Below are 19,963 nucleotides of genomic sequence, written 5' to 3' on the forward strand. Positions count from 1 at the left end.
CTCTAGTGGATAAGGACACTTTTTTCCCTATCATAAGCCAGTGCCATTTTCACACCTAAGAAACTCACAGTAAGTCCTTGATGTCAAACAACCAGTGTTTGGGTTTTCCAATTGTCTTATAAATACTTATAAAGTATTTATATAAGTACTTATAAAGTCATAAGTACTTTTTCATAGTTTGTTTGAATTGGGTTCCAAGTAAGGTCCTAATGTTGCGCTTGTTTGATACATCTTTTAAGTCAAATAGGTTTGAGATGAAGTAGATTCCACCTTTATCTTTGTTTTGTTTTGTTTCATCTTTTTTCCCCCTTGCAATTGACTCAACAAAATAATTTTAAGAGTCTAAAATTTGCCAACTGTACCGCAGTGGTATAATGTATTACTCTGATGTGAGTGCTTTTAATCAATCAAAAAGCACTATATCCAGTGATGTATGGTCTCATATTTCTTCTTAAAAATAATTAATTTTATTTATTTGGCTGCGCCAGGTCTTAGTTGCAGCAAGCGGGACCTTGAATCTTTGTCAAGGAATGCAAACTCTTAGTTGCAGCATGTGGGATCTAGTTCCCTGACCAGGGATGGAACCTTGGCCCCCTGCTTTGGGAGCATGGAGTCTTAGTTCCTGGACCATCAAGGAAGTCCCATAACTCTTAAATACGTGCTTGCTTGTGCACCGTAGAAAGATCTGGAAGAATTAGTATGACGATCCATTTCGTGCTGTCACCTTGCCATCCCCCCTTGGTGATATTCTGATGGTTACAACTGACGCTGTCCCAGCCTTTATTCTCCTCCTGGGATCTCAGCACTGCATGTCTCCTCCATTGATCTTCTGTCCCTTCACTCTTTTTGCTAAATTGCACTCATCAGTAATACATTTCCTCTCACCTGGTACGCATATTTGTGTAAATTTTATGGGTTAATGTTCTTCCATGTGAGTCATTAATATTTCTCAGTTAACCATCTTCTTGAGAGCATCTGCTGTAAGAGCAAGTTTAGTTAGGCATTGACTCAGAAAAGCCAGCTCAGATTTTATTTATGAGGGATCAACTAGAAAACCCTTCTACCAAAGATCTTTCTAAAATGTGCTCCTTCCTGCCTTAGTGGGCTTCCCTGGTAGCTCAGCTGGTAAAGAATCTGCCTGCAGTGCAGGAGACCTGGGTTCAATCCCTGGGTTGGGAAGATCCCCTGGAGAAGGGAATGGCTACCCACCCTGGTGTTCTTGGCCTAGAGAATTCCATGGATAGAGGAGCCTGGCAGGCTACAGTCCATGGGGTCGCAAAGAGTTGGACACAAGCAAGTGACTAACACACACAGTTCCTGCCTTAGTAAGAGTTCATTGTATGTACTTGACTTTTTCTTTAATAAGTTGGGGATCTTACAAGATGTTCGAATCCCCCTTTTGACATCCATTCTCATTATAGATGGTTTGAATAGTATCAACTTCCTGTTTGTGGGATGAGACCATTCCCGAGGAGTATTGTTTTTCTGCATGTCACAGAACCTATAGTGCCCTTTTGAGGTAAAGAAAGGCACCCCCTCAGAGCTGAGGACTTAGAATAACAGGCCTCCCCTCTCTGAGTCATTTCAACGCCAATACCCCTGCTAAAGGCCCACCGAAGGTGCTCTTTGTGTGAGCCCTAAGATGCCTTCTTGAGTGAATTTGGGCTACACCTCAGTCCCCATTTGCACCCTATAGCCGGATGCCATGTTTGCTTGTAACCATGGACATCAACCCTGCAGCCTACCTATACAAGTTTTATTTTTAAAGAATTTAATTTAAAGAAGTTGTTAGTTTCCTAAACCAAAGAGTAACATATACAGCAGAAATAAAAGAAAATTCGTCATGGCAAAGGAGAAGTAATTATCTGGTTTTAATAACAGATCATACAGTTCATGGGTACATGTTTACCAAGTGTCAAATTTTCAAAACTTTTAAAAAAAGTTTGGTGTTCTTGTATTACAGTTCTTTCTAAATGTCTCTTTTAATAGCCTTATTGAGCTATAATTCACATTCTGTACAATTTACTCATTTAAATTGTACATGCAGTGGTTTTTAGTATATTCACAGAGTTGCATAACTATCATCAAATCAATTTCCAAATATTTTCATCACCCAGAGAGAAAACATGCATCTGTTAGCAGTCACTGTCCACTCTTCTTGCCCCTGACCATAGGCAAGCACTAATCTCCTTTCTGTAGCTATACCTTTGCCTGTTGTGGACGTCTGCAAACCTTTTCAATGTTTATAGAACCTAAGTGTTATTAGAACCATCAAGCAAATAAGTGCTAATGATTTTTATACATGTTGGGCATGAAGGACATCATATTTTTCAACATGTTAATCTTTTCCCATTTGTTCCTGGAATGTGATGTCCTTAATTGATTGAAACGTGGGTATATACACACACACATATATGTATATGTGCGTGGACATACGGGTAACCCTTGAACAGCATGAGTTTAAAGTGCTCAGGTCCACTTATATGCAAGTTTTTTTTTTTTTCAGTAAATACTGTATTTTCATTTTACAGATCTTTAAGTGTGGGGAAAAATTTGTATTCCATTAGAGATCACAATGTGTGGAATCTAAAGAACTAGGGTTGAGTCCTGATTCTATCCACATTATTTCAGCTTCTTGTCCTTGGTTGAGCCATTTATCAAATTCTTCATTTTTGAGAGAGAAATAGCAAAATGTGGATTTTTACCTGTGTGGAAAGTTGCTTTCCCTAACCTCTTTGTTGTTCAAGGGTTTACTGTATGTGTGTGCGTGTGTGTGTGTGTGTGTGTGTGTGTGTGTAAAGTATATATGTGTATATATATTATCACTAGATAAACATATGTTTAATCATGCACTGATGGGTCTAGTTTCCCAGCAGAAATATTGTTTACTGGTTGGTTTTTTTTCCTGATTGTTTTTTTTTTGTTTGTTTTATAATCAGGCAGACAATTTTGTTTCTAATATCAAAAAATGTTCACCATATTTGCCAGGAGAATTTTAAGTAATATCCAGATGTGAGTGCCTACTGAAATACCACCTCAGAGTTAACCATTGTGAACGGTTTTCCCAAATGTTTTCTATTGTATGCTGACGTACAAATCTTTGTTTAATCAAAATAGGATGCTATTACACCATTTAATCTGCATTTGCCTTTATTTATTTATTTTGCATCTTGCTTTTTTTACTTAATCTTTGTACATTGGCCACATCTGTCCTTGAAAACCTGTCCAAATTCTTTTAATGGCTACATGAATGTGTGCGTGCTAAGTCACTTCAGTCGTGTCCAACTCTGTGCAACCCTATAGACTGTAGCCTGCCAGGCTCCTCTGTCCATGGGATTCTCCAGGCAAGAACACTGAAGTGGGTTGCCATGCCCTCCTGCAGGGAATCTTCCCAACCCGAGTCTCTTACGTCCCCTGTATTGCCAAGCGGGTTCTTTACCGCTAGTATCACCTGGGAAGCCCTATGACTACATAGTTTTCCATACTGGGTGGATAAAAGTTGATTTGATCAGTCACCTGCTGCTACTCCAGGACCCTTTTGGAAAAGGAATTTGGACTTTGGGTAGTCACAGAAATGGAATGAACTGTCACACGTCACACCTGCGTTGGTTTAGCGGCAGACTCTGAACTCCTCTGTGGGAGTGTGGCCACCGGGCCAGTGTCCAAGTTTGTTCACTAGCTGATGTGTAGGCAGCAACAGGTTACGAGGAGAGAGCACACAGCAGACTGTTTTCCTTTGGTGCCAGACTGTTGCTGCTTGTGCATGATGTAGAAATGAAATCAGTTCCTTTGAATTGTTCCTCAGAAATGCCCCTGGCACACCTGCAGATCGTTTGCAGAACTGCTGTGTTCTGTGAAGTTTAAGGACCTGTGTTAGGAGCCAGGCTGGATCTGTGCCTCTTCCTAACATAAACTGGAAGTTGTTTTTTAAAACAGTCTCCACGTTTGTCTCGTGACTCACCTTTTTCACAGATGCTAACTGCAGAAGATACTTAAAATTAGACTTGCTAAATTAATTTGGTTCTGGTTAATGGAAGCATTTGTTTGTTAGTGGAGTAAGTTGGGTAGCACCAGTGAGGGCATGAGGTCTTTTAGTGTTTGGCAGAAACAGGGGACTTAAAAATATGTAGTTTAAAACTTCCTAAAGCATAAAGTATTTACCTACAGGGGTGCTGCTGAAACGTCCATGTAAGTGATTTTGATTAAGAAGGACCTGAGGGGGTCCAAGAGTCTGTGTTTCTAACAAGCCCCTCCTGGGTGCAGCTCTGGCCATCAGTGCTTTGAGTGGTGGGAACTGGAAGGTTTATCCTTCCCAGGTTATGGTAATTCTTCCTATCTGCTTATGACTTTTTCTTTACTCACACATCCCTCTTTCAGAGTTTGGATTATGATCGCTGTATCAATGACCCTTATCTGGAAGTTTTGGAGACTATGGATAATAAGGTGAGTTCCTTATTGATCTTTTGGGACCAAGTAGCTTTTATGACAGCCTCTTTTTCTTTTTTAAATTTATTTATTTTAATTGGAGACTAATTACTTTACAATATTGTAGTGGTTTTTGCCATACATTGACATGAATCAGCCATGGGTGTACATGTGTTCCCCATCCTGAATCCCCCTCCCACATCCCTCCCCATCCCACCCTTGAGCACTCTGTCTCATGCATTGAACCTGGACTGGCGATCTGTTTCACATATGATAATATACATATTTCAATGCTATTCTCTCAAATCATCCCACCCTCACCTTTTCCCGCACAGTCCAAAAGACTTTTCTATACATCTGTGTCTCTTTTGGACAGCCTCTTTTTTGTTCTAAATACTTTAGTGATTTTCCTAAACTTTTGGACTCTTAACCCTTTTCATGGGATATCTATTAATACCATCTATTAACTAAATTAAATCTATTAATTCCTTAGTCCTTCAGCCTGCCAGCCAGCATGTCCACTGTCAGTGCACCTGGCCTGGCCCTTCGCATTCTTCATTCTTGAATTGTAAAGCTTACCTGTCACACCAGACATCATCTCTCTGCTTGCTGTCCATGTGGAAGTTAGTCTGACACTGGTTGGCCAAGATGTAGTCCCTCCTTGCTGCCATCATAACCCTGAGTCATTCTTTTCCTTTGTAAACAGAAAGGTCGCAAGTATGAGGCAGTCAAATGGATGATGGTGTTTGCCATTGGAGTCTGCACTGGTCTGGTGAGCAGGCGGGGAGATCGTGGGCCAAGGGGCAGTGGAGGGCAGAGGGCATGCGCCAGTCTGGCAGATAAGTCATTTGTCCTTATAACAGAGAATGCCTTTTTTCTTTCTTTCTTTTTTAAGTATAATCCTGATACTTTTTTATACTTTTCAATTTATGAAATGAAAGTGAGCCATGCAACGCTGATGCCCTTTAAAGCACTCGAAGTCTTGCTCAAGACCTGTCCTTTGTTATGTGGTCCCATTAGGTAGATGGCAGAGTGGGGAGAGTGCTTAGTGGATGCTGAGGTCACTCTGCAGGGAGAAAGCAACATGATGAGAACAAAAGTGTTGCTATTATGCTCTTTGCTCAAGCACAGCATGCCAGTAAACAGGACATCGCGGATCTCCGTGAACTCATTACGCTGTCCCTCTTCCCTGAACACTGCTCATTTTACCTAGAAGGTAGAGCTGGCAGTTGTGGGTAGAGGAATACGCCTGAGTGCACAGGGTTCTGGGTCAGCACGTTCACAGATGAATCCCAGACGAGAAGAAATCATGAAACATCGCCAAAGATTGTCATAGCAAAAGTCTGGAACCATAACTGCTGACTCACTGTGCTTCAACCCGGAGCAGAGAAGCTGGAAGAGTTTATAATCCAAATGATAAATGTCAAATCTGATTTTTGTCAATACGTTGTTAGAAAAGGGGATTGTCTTCATCCATCCAGACTGCTATAGCAAAAGTACCATGAACTGAGGGGTTTAAACAACAGGCGTTTACTTTTCACCATTCTGGGGTGTGGAATGTCCAGGCCAACAGATCTGGTGTCTGGTGAGGGCCCAATTCATCATTCACACATGGGCATCTTTTTGCTGTGTCTTCAGGTGGCAGGAGAGGCAAGGGAGCTCTCTGGGGTCTCTTATATAAGGACACTAATCCTATTCATGACCTAATTACCTACAGAGGCCCCCCCACCTCCTAATTAGAGGAGGTTAGCATTTCAACATATGAGTTTGGGAGTGGGCAGGGGAGACCACAAACAGCCCATAACACTGTATATGTATTCTTAAGCAGTAGCCTGTTCATCACCTTTCTCTAGAATTAACCACAGGTTTCAAACTTAATTCTACATAACATACCCATTTAGTATAAATACTTATGTAAACATAACATAGCCACAAGAACTGACCACAGGTTTTAATTTCAGATTTTTACTGCAGTAAATTCAGAGATCAAGGAACATCTTGCTATTTAAGATTAATAGCATTCAGGAGGCCTCTTTGATAATGTTCTGCCATTGTGGCAGATGGCACCGTGGGCTGATGTAATTGTTTTATTTTGCTATGTAGTTTCCTGGTTGCAGATTACCCTGTAATAAGCATAGTCACTAGCCATACAGGTGTTAGTCTTTCTGCAACTGTCATGTCAAACTCTAGCAACTCTACGAACACCCTCCTGTTGTGGGAAAGCAGACCTGCCTTAATGATGTAGCAACCATCTCCTCTTGCTGCTGGCTCTCTTCTCCTTTGATCTGTCACTGTTTATTGTTTCAGTATTTAAAAGCCCCCAAGCACTGGTTTGTGGGAAGACCAGAGTTAAAGGCACAAAGCCTTTGATCCTGAATTCACATGGTCAGAAGTCTTCCCAGTTCTCTGTTAAGTCCTGAGCATGCACTTTAGAGAGTGAGCTAGTGGAACAGGAGTGGTTTTCTCTTATTCACCAGGCTAGCCATCGGCTATACAATGGTTATAAATCGAAGTCATGACTTATAAAATGGTAATAACCGAGTGCCAAAGAATCGATGCTTTTGAATTGTGGTGGAGAGGACTCTGGAGAGTCGCTTGAAATGCAAGGAGATCAAACCAGTCAATCCTAAAGGAAATCAGTCCTGAATATACTTTGGCCACCTGATGCAAAGAGCCGACCCATTGGAAAAGTCCTGATGCTGGGAAAGATTGAGGGCAGAAGGAGAAGTGGGTGACAGAGGATGAGATGGTTGGATGGCATCATCAATGGACAAGAACGTGAACAAACTCTGAGAGATAGTGGAGGACAGGAGCCTGTCATGCTGCAGTCAAGTTGGTTGCAAAAACTTGGACATAACTTAGCGAATGAATAATAACAGACGTGCAAGAGCCGTATACTACTCCTGAGTAGGTACTGGCTTTCAAAGTAATATTCTGATACCCTAATCCTTTCTACACTTATCCAGGTAAGGATCACTGAAAATGTTTTTGGATTTCTTCTTTTGACCCTGCTTTTGGAAGAGCAGAGCAGGCCCTCACACGCCTCTGTGCTGTTTCTAAGCACTCTCAGTCTTCCTTGGTCTTAGGTTCTTTTTTTATTCTTATCCCTATGTGTTGTAACTCTCCTTCTGACAACTTAGCTCCACCCCTTCTTTTGTCCTCAGAAGGGCTGTGGGACCAGACTCAGATGGGGCACTCCTTGACTAAGGAAAGGCCTGTTCACACATGGCCTGTCGGTAGCATGGGTGCGTGTGACCAACAAGAACAAGTGGTGGGGGGTGGGAGGCTGTGTTTCCAGGAGAGTGCCTATGACAGCGTGGAAACTCAGGTGACAGCTCTTGTCCTCTCGCCAGGTGGGTCTCTTCGTGGACTTCTTTGCTCGGCTCTTCACGCAGCTCAAGTTTGGAGTGGTGCAGGCGTGTATCCTTTACAGGGGTCCCAGTGTTCCCCAACATGTGTGGTTGCTCACCCTGCTTTCCCATTCAGAAATGAGTTTACAGATGTGATCTTTGAAGAGCTACTTATTGGCCACTTGGGTTTAAAGTTTTTCATTATTATCAAAGGACACAGAGGAAGACTTGAATAGAAAGATGCTCGTGGTCATGGTAGTAACACAGGAAGCCCAGATACCTGTTTTTTCTCATCAGTTTGTGAACTGATTGTGGTTCCAAGGAAAGTCTCACTAGAATTGTTCATGGAACTTGAAAATTCTCCTCCTAAATTTGTGTGGAATCATAAAGAGCCCAAAGTATCTGAGACAGCTTTGAACAGCAGATGGGACTGGCCATCCTAGATGTCAAGATTTACATAATTTAAGATAGAGTAGTTAACCCAGTGTCATATTGGTACGAGAACACCCAATTAGACCAGTGGAAAGTAATAGAGAAGCAGAAACTGGCCCACACACATACAGCAATGCAGTGAGTGAGAGAGTTAATATTATAAATCAGTGAGAAAGGATGGGTTTGTTAATAAAAGATGCTGGGAGATTGGTTACCCATCTGGAAAAATTCAAAATTAGATTCTTACTTTGTACTATACATTAATTCTAGATGGATTAAAGATGTAAATAGGCAAAACAAAATTTGAAGAGACTAATATCAAGACCAGGGAGTAATTTCTAAGAACTCCAGAAGGCATGAAGATCAGGAAACTTGATGACATCAAAGTAAACATTTTGTTTATACACACACCAAAAAAAAAAAAAAACTCAGACAATAAAACCCCATAAACTGAAAAACAAGTTTACAGCTTAGGAGAAGTGATTCTCTGTGCATTTAAGAGACAAATAATTAGTATCCATAATAGAGGGAGAACGGCAACTCAGTTAAGAAAAAAGCCGAAACAGCTCAGTAGAAAAACATACAGAGGATGTGAGCAGACATTTCTCAGAAGAGGAAAATTACCTGTGGAAGAGTGCTTACCTCACCACCAGCAGGGAAGTGAAACTTAAATACACAGGAAGGTGGCACCCCTGACTCCTGTGTTTGTGTTCTAGGTGTGGCCCTCAGACATGCACAGAGATGTTCATTGCATCTCTGGGATTGCAAAACACTGCTGTCACACCAGATGGGAGAGTGGGCCAGTTGTAATTCAGATGGTATAATTTTAATTTCACATAGAAGTTAAATTGAACCAGAGCTTTTAGATCAACATGTCTAATTCTCGAAAAGTGTTGAGGGAGAGAAGGCAAGGGTAAAAGGTGCATCAACCTCAACGCCACTGTTTCAATTTCAGAAACACTCAGAACAGTGTGGATGCACATGGACATGTTCCAGGGAGGGTGTGCAAGGGTTCAGGTTAGGGGTTTCTTCCAGGAGAGAGGGAAACACAAGGGGTTTTGTTGCTGTTTTGAATGGTATCTAGTGTTTTAATTTTCAAAAAGCACCTGGAGCAGATGTGGCTTAACACTGAGATTTGTTAAGGCTCTGAGGGTATAGATGTTTGTATGTCTTGTAATGTTTGAAGTATTTCACGATTTTAAAATGGTTCCTACTGTAGGAGACAAAGGCTTCCCAGGTGGCTCAACGCCTGCCCATGCAGGAGTCGCGGTTTCTACCCCTGGGTTGAAAACATCCCCTGGAGAAGGAAATGGAGACCCACTCCAGTATTCTTGCCTGGGAAATCCCTTGGACAGAGGAGCCCAGCAGGCTACAGTCCATGGGGTTGTGAAGGAGTCAGATGTGACTTAATGACTGAAAACACCACTGAGAAGACATCTTAAAACAGTTGTGTTTTTGTGAAATTTATATGTGGAAAACAGGAAGAAGTGCAGTAAGCAGCCCCCATGCTTCAGGGGAAGAGAAACTGCTTCATATCTAGTGGTGGCAGGACCGCCCCTGCTGGCAGGCTCCTTTTCCTTAACCCCATGTCTGCAGCGGTGGAGGAGTGCAGCCAGAAAGGCTGTCTTGCGCTGTCCCTCCTGGAACTCTTGGGTTTCAACTTGACGTTTGTCTTCTTCGCAAGCCTTCTTGTCCTAATTGAGGTGAGGTGTGATGGGGATGAGGCAGTGGGGGTCTTGCCTCTTGCTCATGAGGTTGTTGGGGACTCCATTTTTCTCCATCTCCATTTCCAAAATGTCAAGACACTGATTTAGTCATAAGAGTATAGATTCCTGGAGAAAAAGTGATCTCTCTTTCACTTAGGTTTTCTGAAAGTGGTTTCAGGCTCTGGGGAGATTAAAGGGGAACAATCTAGACTAGAAGGTTGCTTCTCAACCTTGGCAGCACATTAGAAGAAACGTGGGGAACTGTGAAAACACCTTAAAATAACAAATGCTTTAAACCTTAAAGAACTTTAAAAGTGACCAATACCCAGCTTAGACAAATGAGGTAAGAATCTCTGGAAATAAAGGGCAACATTTGACCACCTGATGAGAAGAGCTGACTCATTTGAAAAGACCCTGATGCTGGGAAAGATTGAGGGCAGGAGGAGAAGGAGACGACAGAGGATGAGATGGTTGGATGGCATCACCGACTTGATGGACATGGGTTTGGGTAGACTCCGGGAGTTGGTGATGGACAGGGAGGCCTGGCATGCTGCGGTTCATGGGGTCGCAAAGAGTCGGACACAACTGAGCGACTGAACTGAACTGACTGATTGTTGAAAAGCCTCCCCTCTCAAGAGATGTTAAATCACCAGGAACTTGTTAGAAATGCATCAGGCCGACTGAGTGTGGTGCTGTCCAGGATGAGCCCAGTGGGTTCTGAGTTTCTTGGTATGCCTTCTCTCCCCCTCAGCCAGTGGCAGCCGGTTCTGGGATCCCCGAGATCAAATGCTATCTGAATGGTGTGAAAGTGCCTGGAATCGTGCGTCTCCGAACCCTGCTCTGCAAAGTCTTTGGAGTGCTGTTCAGTGTGGCTGGAGGTCAGGAGGGTCTTTCTTTCTTCCTTTTTTTTCTTTTTTAAAAGTATTTATTTATTTATTTATTTGGCTATGCTGGGTCTTATTTGGGGTGTGCAAGCATCCTCAGTCGTGTCCAACTCTTTGTGACCCTGTGGACTGTAGCCTAACAGGCTCCTCTGTCTCTGGGATTCTCCAAGCAGGGATATTGGAGTGGGTTGCCATTTCTTCCTCTAGGGGATCTTCCCAACACAGGGATCAAGCCCACATCTCCTACATTTCCTGTGTTAGCAGGCGCCATTTCTTTATTGCACCACCTCAGAAGCCCTGTTATTTGCAGCACACAGGATCTTTTTGGTTGTAGCATGTGGATTCTATTTCCTTGACCAGGGATCAAGCCCAGGTCCCCTGCATTGGGAGCTTGGAGTCTTAGCCAGCGGACCACCAGGGAAGTCATAAAAGCGTCTTCCTGACCTTTATCCTTCAAGCCTTCCAAGGCTGAAGGCGACAAGAATCATTACGGGTGTACATTAAGCAGATGTGGCCTTGAAGTTTCTGCCCTCAAACAGATCTCTGCACTTTTTGTTGATGAGTTAGTTTTTAAATGTAAACGCTGTTAATAAGTTACCATTCAGAGCTGTCTGACCAGCGCACCATTGAGTTTCAAAGTAGAGCGTCTGTCTAGTTCGTTTGTGGAGTTGGCTTTTAGCAAAGTCAGCAAGATTTTTGTGCCAGATGGTAAATATTTTAGGCTTTGTGGGCCAAGTGGCAAAAAGGAGCTATTATGTAGGTGCTTAAACTTACATAACCACTTCAAATGTATCCATTCGAGAATGTAAAAAACCATTCTGAGCTCTTGGGCTGTATAAAAATAGGCAGCAAGCCTGTCTTGGCCCACAGGCTATGATTTGCTGACCCCCAATTTAGAATTTCAAGGTTACTTTCTCTTATTTGATAGGGATTTGACTCACTCTTACTGTTAGCAAGTCGCTTGATCACCTCTGTTTTATAGTTGTCAAGAGAAAGGTCTGTGTAACAAAGATTGTTCTGTGCTGATAGATTGTCTTGCCTTTTTCCACCTGTTCCCAGGGCTCTTTGTGGGGAAGGAAGGCCCCATGATCCACAGTGGAGCAGTGGTGGGGGCTGGCCTCCCACAGGTAAGGGTTGATGGGCTATCGGGGACGAATTGGCCTTCAGAGTGGGCCTCCTGGGCAGGGGTGTGTCCGTGGTTAAAATTGGGAAAAAAATTCATCAAGAGCACCCTAATGTGGCCTTGGGATCCATTATCAGTTTGGGTTGATGAGAAACTATAAGGTCTATCTCCCAGGAGAGCAGGTAGCTGGTACCTGGAGGTTGTACTGGGGCCCTGTGGGGTCCTTGGAGCAGAAATGGAACAGAGAGAAAGTTCAAACGAAAGTTACCCGGTGCTCCCACAGCCGTTGCCAAGCACGTGCACACAGGGTGGCTTGCAGAGCGTCCCAAGAGAGGCTGGAAGCCTTGGCTGATGGTTTCAGGCAGAGGCCAATGCTGATACCATTGGATGCAGCAAGGGAATAACAGCTGCTGTTCATCAGGTGCCATCTGGGCCAGACTCTCTTGTCCCATCTCCTCTCTTCTTTAAAGCCACTTCAGGGACTTCCCTGGTGAGTCCAGTGGCTAGGACTCTCAGCTTCCACTGCCATGGGCCCGGGTCCCATCCCCGGTTGGGGAACTAAGATCCCACAAGCCATGTGGCCCAACCAGAAAAAAGCCCCCTCGGGTTTAGTTGTCCTCATCATCATCATTCCTAGATGAGGAGCTGAGGCTCAGGGAGGCCAAGGTGCTCACTCGGGACTCCCAGACTCCCCTTCTCACAGGCTGGTCCACAGAGGAAAGTCTCAGTTCCTTGTGAACTGTCACTTGTAAACAGTTTATGTCTCACATTCTAAGGGGAGGGATTTGGCTGTGGTCATTGTGTTGTCCAGGAGAAGGAGAGAAGTCCCAGTCATCCAGAGCCCATCTTTTGATCTCTCTTGTTACTGCCTCATCTCATCTCCATGCACTGGCCTCTAGGAAGTAAGCTGAGAGGTAGAAGGAGGCCAGGCCAGGATGGGGCAGTAGTCTGAGATTTTGTCAGGCAGTTACTTGGCTCTTCCCTGGTGACTGCCCTGAGCAGAGCTCACGTTGTCTTCTGTAGCAGCTTTCCGTTTCTCTCCACCCTTCACCCTGCTGTTTTCCCTTTTCCTTTCAGACTTGTTGACTATGTACAAAATGCAGCTTCTGAAGAGCCTAGGAATCCGGGGGTAGGAAAGAAGTTCCTCTTCAAAGTCACCTCTTTTAGCAGCTGCTGTCCTAGACTCTTCTCCTTGTGGCTCCTGCCCAGGAGCGGTCAGGCTGCGGGGACTCTCAGTGCTGTGGCTTCCTGCAGCCTCGGGCCCCTCCCTAACTCTGTTTTCTCCCATTCTAGTTTCAGAGCATCTCCTTACGAAAGATCCAGTTTAATTTCCCCTATTTTCGAAGTGACAGGTATGGAAAGGTTAGAAATTGGGGTGTTTTTGTTTTTTTAAAAAATAAGCTGTTCGTTTATTGCCACTAAGATCTTGTACTTGCTCTAACTGGGCTCACAGTCTCCCCAGCTTGGGTAGGCTGCATGCAGAACCCGACCGTCAGGAAGGAGGTGGGCTTTGAATTATTTTTCTGAAGATTAGTAGCACAAGGGGTAAGCAGGTATCACAGCTTCTGTTTTGCCATAACCTGGGGCCTAGAAGCATCTCTGGCAACAAAGAACATGGTCCAAATCAAAAATACAACCGAGAAAGTCCATTGGCATATTATCAAGATTGGAGTTTATTTACTTGGTCCGCCACTTCAGGCTTGGAAGGTCTCTGCACCCTGTGTGATTTGCAGGTGTTACTGACCTGCATGCCTGGCAAGGCCCTTGCAGTCAGGGGCTCACACCCGGGTTGGGGCCCACCTTCTCACCTTCCGGCCAGGCACTGTCACCTGTCCTTCTGCTTGCAGCCACACTTGGCCATTTTCTCTGGTATTGGGCTTTCTGGAAGGAAGGTCTAGGGAGCCGGTGGCTCAGTGGTGACACCGGAAATCTTTGACTTGCCTTCTGAGAGTTCATGCTTGGAGTTGACTAACATCAGGGAACCCCTCGCCTGGCGGAGTTCAGTGGGGGAGAGCATCTGGCTGGTTAGTGAACTGTGTTCAGTGCCGAGTCACTTCGGCAGAAACCGAAGCCCTTTGTGAGGCCTGACTGTTCTTGGGTCTCAAGATAATAAAATGTCGGTGCATAAGGAAGTGAGAAAACTGCCCTTTGCAGCCTGAGGACTGTTTCTCAGATAAACCATCTCTCTCTCCACCCCTCAGAGACAAGCGGGACTTTGTATCAGCAGGGGCAGCTGCCGGAGTTGCTGCGGCTTTTGGGGCCCCCATTGGGGGTACCCTGTTCAGTCTGGAGGAGGGTTCGTCCTTCTGGAACCAAGGGCTCACATGGAGAGTGGTAAGGAGGGCCTTCCCCAAGCTTAACTACCCACCCCCACCCCAGGTTTCATCTGGACAACTCTTACTCGATACATTTACCAGGAGTTTTTTTTTCTCCTCTTTTGCTGTTTACCACAGACATACTTTATGTACCGTCATAAATGTCTGAAAATAAAAGGAACAGAAAAGGTAGACCATGTCAGTGCTAACCAAAATAAGGCTGCTGAAGGTGGTTCCATGGTAGAGTCCACCCCCAGTGCAGGAGACTTGGATTCAGTCCCTGGCTCGGGAAGACCCTCTGGAGAAGGAAATGGCAACCCACTCCAGTATTCTTGCCTGGGAAATCCCATAGACAGGGGAGCCTGATGGGCTGCAGCCCATGGGGTTGCAAGAGAGTCACACAACTGAGCAACTCAACAACAAAAAGTAGTTTATTAGTGTTAAAGGAGACTTTGAGACAAGGGGAATTACCAAAGTGAATAAGGGACGTATCCCAGTGGTAAAAGCCTCGATTTAATGGATAGTTTCAGGTTAACCTGTAGTTTTGATGAGGCCAGACTGACTGCTTTGCTCTAGATGCCTGTATCCTCCTATGGACTGTTCTCTACTTCCCATATTAACATTCTTCCCGTCCCCAGTGAGACGTTACCCTCTGATGACAAACTATATGGCTGGGAAGGTGAGACCAGCTGTGGTCCTGACTGAGCTCCCATCTGCTCGCTCGGGGAACACGTTCTGCCTCTGGTGTTTACTGTTCCTCTTTTAGCCTAGGGTCTGGTGCACCACAGACTTTAAATAGTCTAGAAAGGCTGAATGGAAACTCCCACTAGCCCGATTTCCAGCTTTTCACACTTGAGGTGAACTTACAGCCGTGGTCACCAGAGCCCCATGTCCAGACCTGGAGTTGGAGGTCTCTGTGTGGAGCAGTAGGCTTGTGGGACGCATCCGGGAGGAAGTAGGACTTGTGGCTTTCAGCTGTTTTTGTTATTGTCACCTGTTTCCCAGCTCTTCTGCTCCATGTCTGCCACCTTCACCCTCAACTTCTTTCGTTCTGGAATTCAGTTTGGAAGTTGGGGTTCCTTCCAGCTCCCTGGGCTGCTGAACTTCGGCGAGTTTAAGGTATGTTTTGTCCTTGCCCTCAGAATTCCTTTTTTGGCACGTGACAACTGCTCTTAAGTAAAGTATCAGCGAGAAGCTGGCAGAGAGGTAGGTGCGCTTGGGCACTGTAGTCTCCTGCACGCGTATGCTCAGTGTGGGCAGGATTCCAGCACCGCTTAGCCTCTCGTCTCTGTCTTCTCTGCTCCTGCCCCTTCCTGTTCTCACGGGCACTCTGGTTTTTCTCTCTCCCTCCCCTGCCCTTTCTCTCAGTGCTCTGACTCTGATAAAAAATGTCATCTCTGGACAGCTATGGACTTGGGTTTCTTCATCGCGATGGGGGTCATTGGGGGCCTCCTGGGAGCCACGTTCAACTGTCTGAACAAGAGGCTTGCAAAGTACCGTATGCGAAACGTGCACCCGAAACCTAAGCTCGTCAGGTACCCTTGCAGTCGCCTCCCCCACCTGCTGCGGCTCCCGGGCCCCATGTGGACTGGGCCATCTCTCCTGAGGAATAGACCCCACTTCCCACGCCAGCTTCCAGGTCACGTCTAAGACTGAGAACATAAATGTGTTTATCAGACAGACCAAGAGACTGTGGCTGAGCTTAACTTATATTAGAGCCACTCTGGCTCCCGGCCTCTCTGGACTTGGCCACGGGGACACATGACAGAGTCAGTATCGGCCCTGCCAAGGGGTGCGCTGTCATGAGACTCTCACCCTGGGACTTAAAGTGGGAGGCCATTCATTCCTTGGAGAGAGATGACGTGGCCGCAGCAGCCTCACCACTAACCACCTGTACAGATTTGTACATAGAGATTGCTGGAACACAGCAAGCCAATGATACATTCTGCACGTGTGCTGACTGCCCAGGGGCAGCTGTGCATGCTCTGGGGGCAGGGAGGGTTGGGGGTAGGCAGTTTCAAGTTCCCAAGACCAGATAGCTTTTTAATTCATGCTAACAGCTGTGTTTTGCCTCCTAGAGTCTTGGAGAGCCTCTTGGTGTCCCTGGTGACCACCGTGGTAGTGTTTGTGGCCTCCATGGTGTTGGGAGAATGCCGCCAGGTGACTTCTGCGGCTCAAGTTGGGAATGACTCCATCCCACTCCAGGTAACCCCCTGTGCACCTGCTGCCCTTGTCCTGTGTCCACAAAGACGAAGCATCCAGAATGTATGACGTGCCTCTGTTTAGAGCCAGTATATGCGTTGGTTCACTGTTCCACACCTGAGTCAGATTGCTGGGTGGGGGATGGGGTGGGGCTGGGCTTCGTAGCTGTCATTTTACCTAAGAGAGGATGTTCACCAAACTGGCTCTTCTTCACTTTTGTGAACAGTCCTGGTCACCATAGAGGGGACTGCTCTCTCTCCCCTGACCCCCACAGGGAGGTAGGCATTGGAGCTCAGTTTACAACATGTGTTGGATCTGAGAGTGGACCCTAGGGTGGAGGCTGGAGGTTCTCTCAGTACATGTCTTAATGGCCCCTGGGGAGCTACTGCAGTCCCTCCGAGCCCCTTTGGGCTTTTGTCTAGAACGGCTGCATCTTCCGTGTCCCCAGGAACACTAAATAGCTAGAATGTACTCAATCAGAGATCAGCAAACTGTGGTCCATGGACCACATCTAGCCCTTGACAGCTGCTTGTTGCTGTTTGCCCCCGAGCTAAAAATGGTCTTTACAGTTCTAAGAGTTGGGAAAAGAGAGCCAGAAGAACATGCACTAGAGACTGTATGTGGCTTGCAAAGCCTAAAATAGTTACTCTCTGACTCTTCACAGGAAAAATCTGTCGATCCCTGTTACTGGTTATTCCCCAAGGCCACCTCCTTACTAGGCCAGTACTTTCCAAAGTGAGTTCTAAGGAGCATTTATACACATGATTCAAGAGCAAACAAACGGAAACAGATTCTATGGTCAGATGAGATAACCAGGCCTAAGTAGGTTTCTTGAACACAGGACTTCTCAGGGCCTTTAAAGTTCCAGTAAGTGTTAGGAATGTTTGGTGTGTTCTTTGTGTGCCAGGCGCTCCACTAAGCACTCTACGTACATGACCTCACTTAGTTTTTACCATGGCTACTCTGGCTAGTATTGTCCCCATTTGACACATGAGAAAACTGAGGCAAACTGAGGTCTTGCCCAAGACCAGTCAGCTAGTAATAGGTAGCCTGAGATAGGTGTCATTCCCACGTTATAGATGAGGAGACGGAAGCTTCACGAAATGGAGTACCTTTCCCGAGGTCACAGGAGGGTGACGGTGCGAGTTGGGTCTGTCTGATCATGGAGCCTGTTCCCTGCTTGTTGCAGGCACACTGATTTCCAGCAAGTGCAGTGATGCTCCTCTATGCACTTGACCACAGGACTCTTTACAGTGCACCTTCAGCACTGGGTTCCTCCAGCCCTAAGTTGGGGAAACATTGCGTTGTTGGTTATTAAGCTGTTTCCTCAGCTTGTCCACCCTCGACAGCTGTGCACACACATCCCGGTTGCCCGCTCTTCCCTGCCAGGTTCTGCCCATAGGGGGCGCTCCCTTGTTTCCTGCAGTAGCCTTCATCTGGCTGTGTTGCCCAGCCAGGCGCACCTCGTAGGATTATACTAACCCATGGCCTGCTATCGTTACAGTGTCCATGTAAGGGCATCTCTACAGTGTCACTGATGGAATGGGATCCAGGAACAATCCGTCTTCTCAGTTAGCTTTGCAGTAACACCCATTAGTTGTTTGCCCAGGGACAGGTATGAGGTTCACCCCCCTGTGCTGCTGAACACCAGCAGCCAGAAAACAAACACCCCTCTGATGAGTCTAGCAGTGCCAGGCTCTCATCTGCTCACACAAGATGATGAAGAGGGTAAGAGGACTGGGGTGTGAAGAAATCTCGTCTCTTCCCATCTTGGGTTTTGTTCAGCCAGGTGAGGGATGGGCAGCCAGGAGCAAGGTATCTGCAGCAGGCCTCATATACACAGGTTTCTCCTGCAGCAAACTCGGGGCAGAGGCTTTTTCCACTTGGAACAAAGCTGGGCTTAGGTCCGCAGTGCCCTGGACTCTCCTCTGCAGACACCTTACCACTCTGGGCCTCTTGTCAGGCCTCTACCTCGTCCTCCATGGTCCGTGGTCCCTGGAGGCCAGGCTTCCCCCAGCGCCTCTGGCAGAAGTAGCACTGAGCCAGACCCACAGTGAATTATGGGTGTGGTTATATTTTTGTTGCAAATGTGCATGAATAAGGGCCGTCATCCTGATTCTTTCTCAAAATGTGAGGAATACAGTATCAGAGTTGGCTGCTTTCGGATCTCGATCTGTTTTTGCTACCTGTTGTATTATGAGTAAAGTTTGCACGCCAGGCTTGCTGCAACCTCGCTGGAGACGTCCCACTTGAAATCTCAAGTGCCCTGGTCAGGGACCTGTGTTTGACTTTTTGATTCTTGCTTCTCAGGTCACATCAGAAGATGTGAATTCAAGTATCAAGACCTTTTTTTGTCCCAACGAGACCTACAATGACATGGCCACCCTCTTCTTCAATCCCCAGGAGTCTGCCATCCTTGAGCTTTTCCACCAGGATAGTGAGTCTCAGGGGTTGGGCTTTGGGGCAGAAACAAATGATTATTCACCCGCCCTTTCCTTTTACCCTCAGACACAGCTGGGCTTACCCCTAATTCTGAGCAAGAATAGGGCTTTTCGTTGGTGACATCACCCAGACAAAGATAGGCTTTCTGCCTCCAGCACTGGAGGTGAACCAGACAGGATACCAGTTCACCTGGTAGGACCTGGTGGGAGCCGGGTAGTCTGGGAGGCCTTGGTAAGCATCTTAGTGGGACTCAGGTCAGTCTGCTCTTGCTTCACAGGTACATTTAGCCCCGTCACTTTGGCCTTGTTCTTCGTCCTCTATTTCTCACTTGCGTGTTGGACTTACGGCATTTCTGTTCCAAGTGGCCTTTTTGTGCCTTCTCTGCTGTGTGGAGCTGCTTTTGGACGTTTAGTTGCCAATGTCCTCAAAAGGTACTCTGTGCGTGCGTGTGTGTGTGTGTGTGTGCGTGTGTGCGTGCGTGCGTGTGTGTGTGTGTGTGCGTGCGTGCGTGTGTGCGTACGTGTGTGTGTGTGTGCACATACCCTTATGCACATGTGTGGGAATCATAGCTTCCTACCCAACCTCACAGGCTTCCCCGGAGGCTCAGCAGTAAAGAATCCACCTGCAATGCAGGAGACCTGGGTTTGATCCCTGGGTCGGGAAGATCCCCTGGAGAAGGAAATGGCAACCCACTCCAGTATTCTCGCCTGGGAAATGCCTTGGACAGAAGCGCCTGGCGGACCGTAGTCTGTAGGATCTCAATAGTCCGACATGTCTTAGCAACGAAACTACCCTCTCCCCACCACACACTGTATGATTCTGAGCCATATTTTTGGTCTCTTTCTTCACCAGCTACATTGGATTGGGCCATATCTACTCCGGGACCTTTGCCCTGATTGGTGCTGCGGCTTTCTTGGGTGGGGTCGTCCGCATGACCATCAGTCTCACGGTCATCTTGATTGAGTCTACCAACGAGATCACTTACGGCCTTCCCATTATGATCACCCTGATGGTGAGCACGCCCCTTCTAGGCCTCGTTCAGATTCAGGGCCCAGTTCCCCCGACAGCAGCCTATTTTCAAGCC

The 19,963-nt window shown here is 46.2% G+C and overlaps 1 protein-coding gene across 3 annotated transcripts in view; it reads left to right on the forward strand.

The window, feature by feature from the left end:
• Positions 1 to 19,963, forward strand: part of CLCN6 (chloride voltage-gated channel 6) — a 33,322-nt gene that overhangs the window by 2,421 nt on the left and 10,938 nt on the right. For all 3 annotated transcript variants that reach the window (XR_005724985.1, XR_005724986.1, XM_040263449.1), the window contains exons 3-16: positions 4,378 to 4,443; positions 5,132 to 5,197; positions 7,779 to 7,845; positions 9,804 to 9,910; positions 10,665 to 10,791; positions 11,857 to 11,924; positions 13,214 to 13,272; positions 14,122 to 14,254; positions 15,241 to 15,354; positions 15,604 to 15,770; positions 16,314 to 16,440; positions 18,748 to 18,874; positions 19,157 to 19,310; positions 19,732 to 19,891. Coding sequence is in view for 1 of the 3 variants with exons in the window: in XM_040263449.1 (XP_040119383.1) it covers positions 4,378 to 4,443; positions 5,132 to 5,197; positions 7,779 to 7,845; positions 9,804 to 9,910; positions 10,665 to 10,791; positions 11,857 to 11,924; positions 13,214 to 13,272; positions 14,122 to 14,254; positions 15,241 to 15,354; positions 15,604 to 15,770; positions 16,314 to 16,440; positions 18,748 to 18,874; positions 19,157 to 19,310; positions 19,732 to 19,891 (1,542 nt within the window). In the remaining 2 variants the exon portion in view is untranslated. The remainder of the gene's footprint in view (positions 1 to 4,377; positions 4,444 to 5,131; positions 5,198 to 7,778; positions 7,846 to 9,803; positions 9,911 to 10,664; positions 10,792 to 11,856; positions 11,925 to 13,213; positions 13,273 to 14,121; positions 14,255 to 15,240; positions 15,355 to 15,603; positions 15,771 to 16,313; positions 16,441 to 18,747; positions 18,875 to 19,156; positions 19,311 to 19,731; positions 19,892 to 19,963) is intronic.

The sequence above is a fragment of the Oryx dammah genome, unplaced genomic scaffold (genome assembly GCF_014754425.2).
Source record: "Oryx dammah isolate SB20612 unplaced genomic scaffold, SCBI_Odam_1.1 HiC_scaffold_21, whole genome shotgun sequence".
NCBI lineage: Eukaryota > Metazoa > Chordata > Mammalia > Artiodactyla > Bovidae > Oryx > Oryx dammah.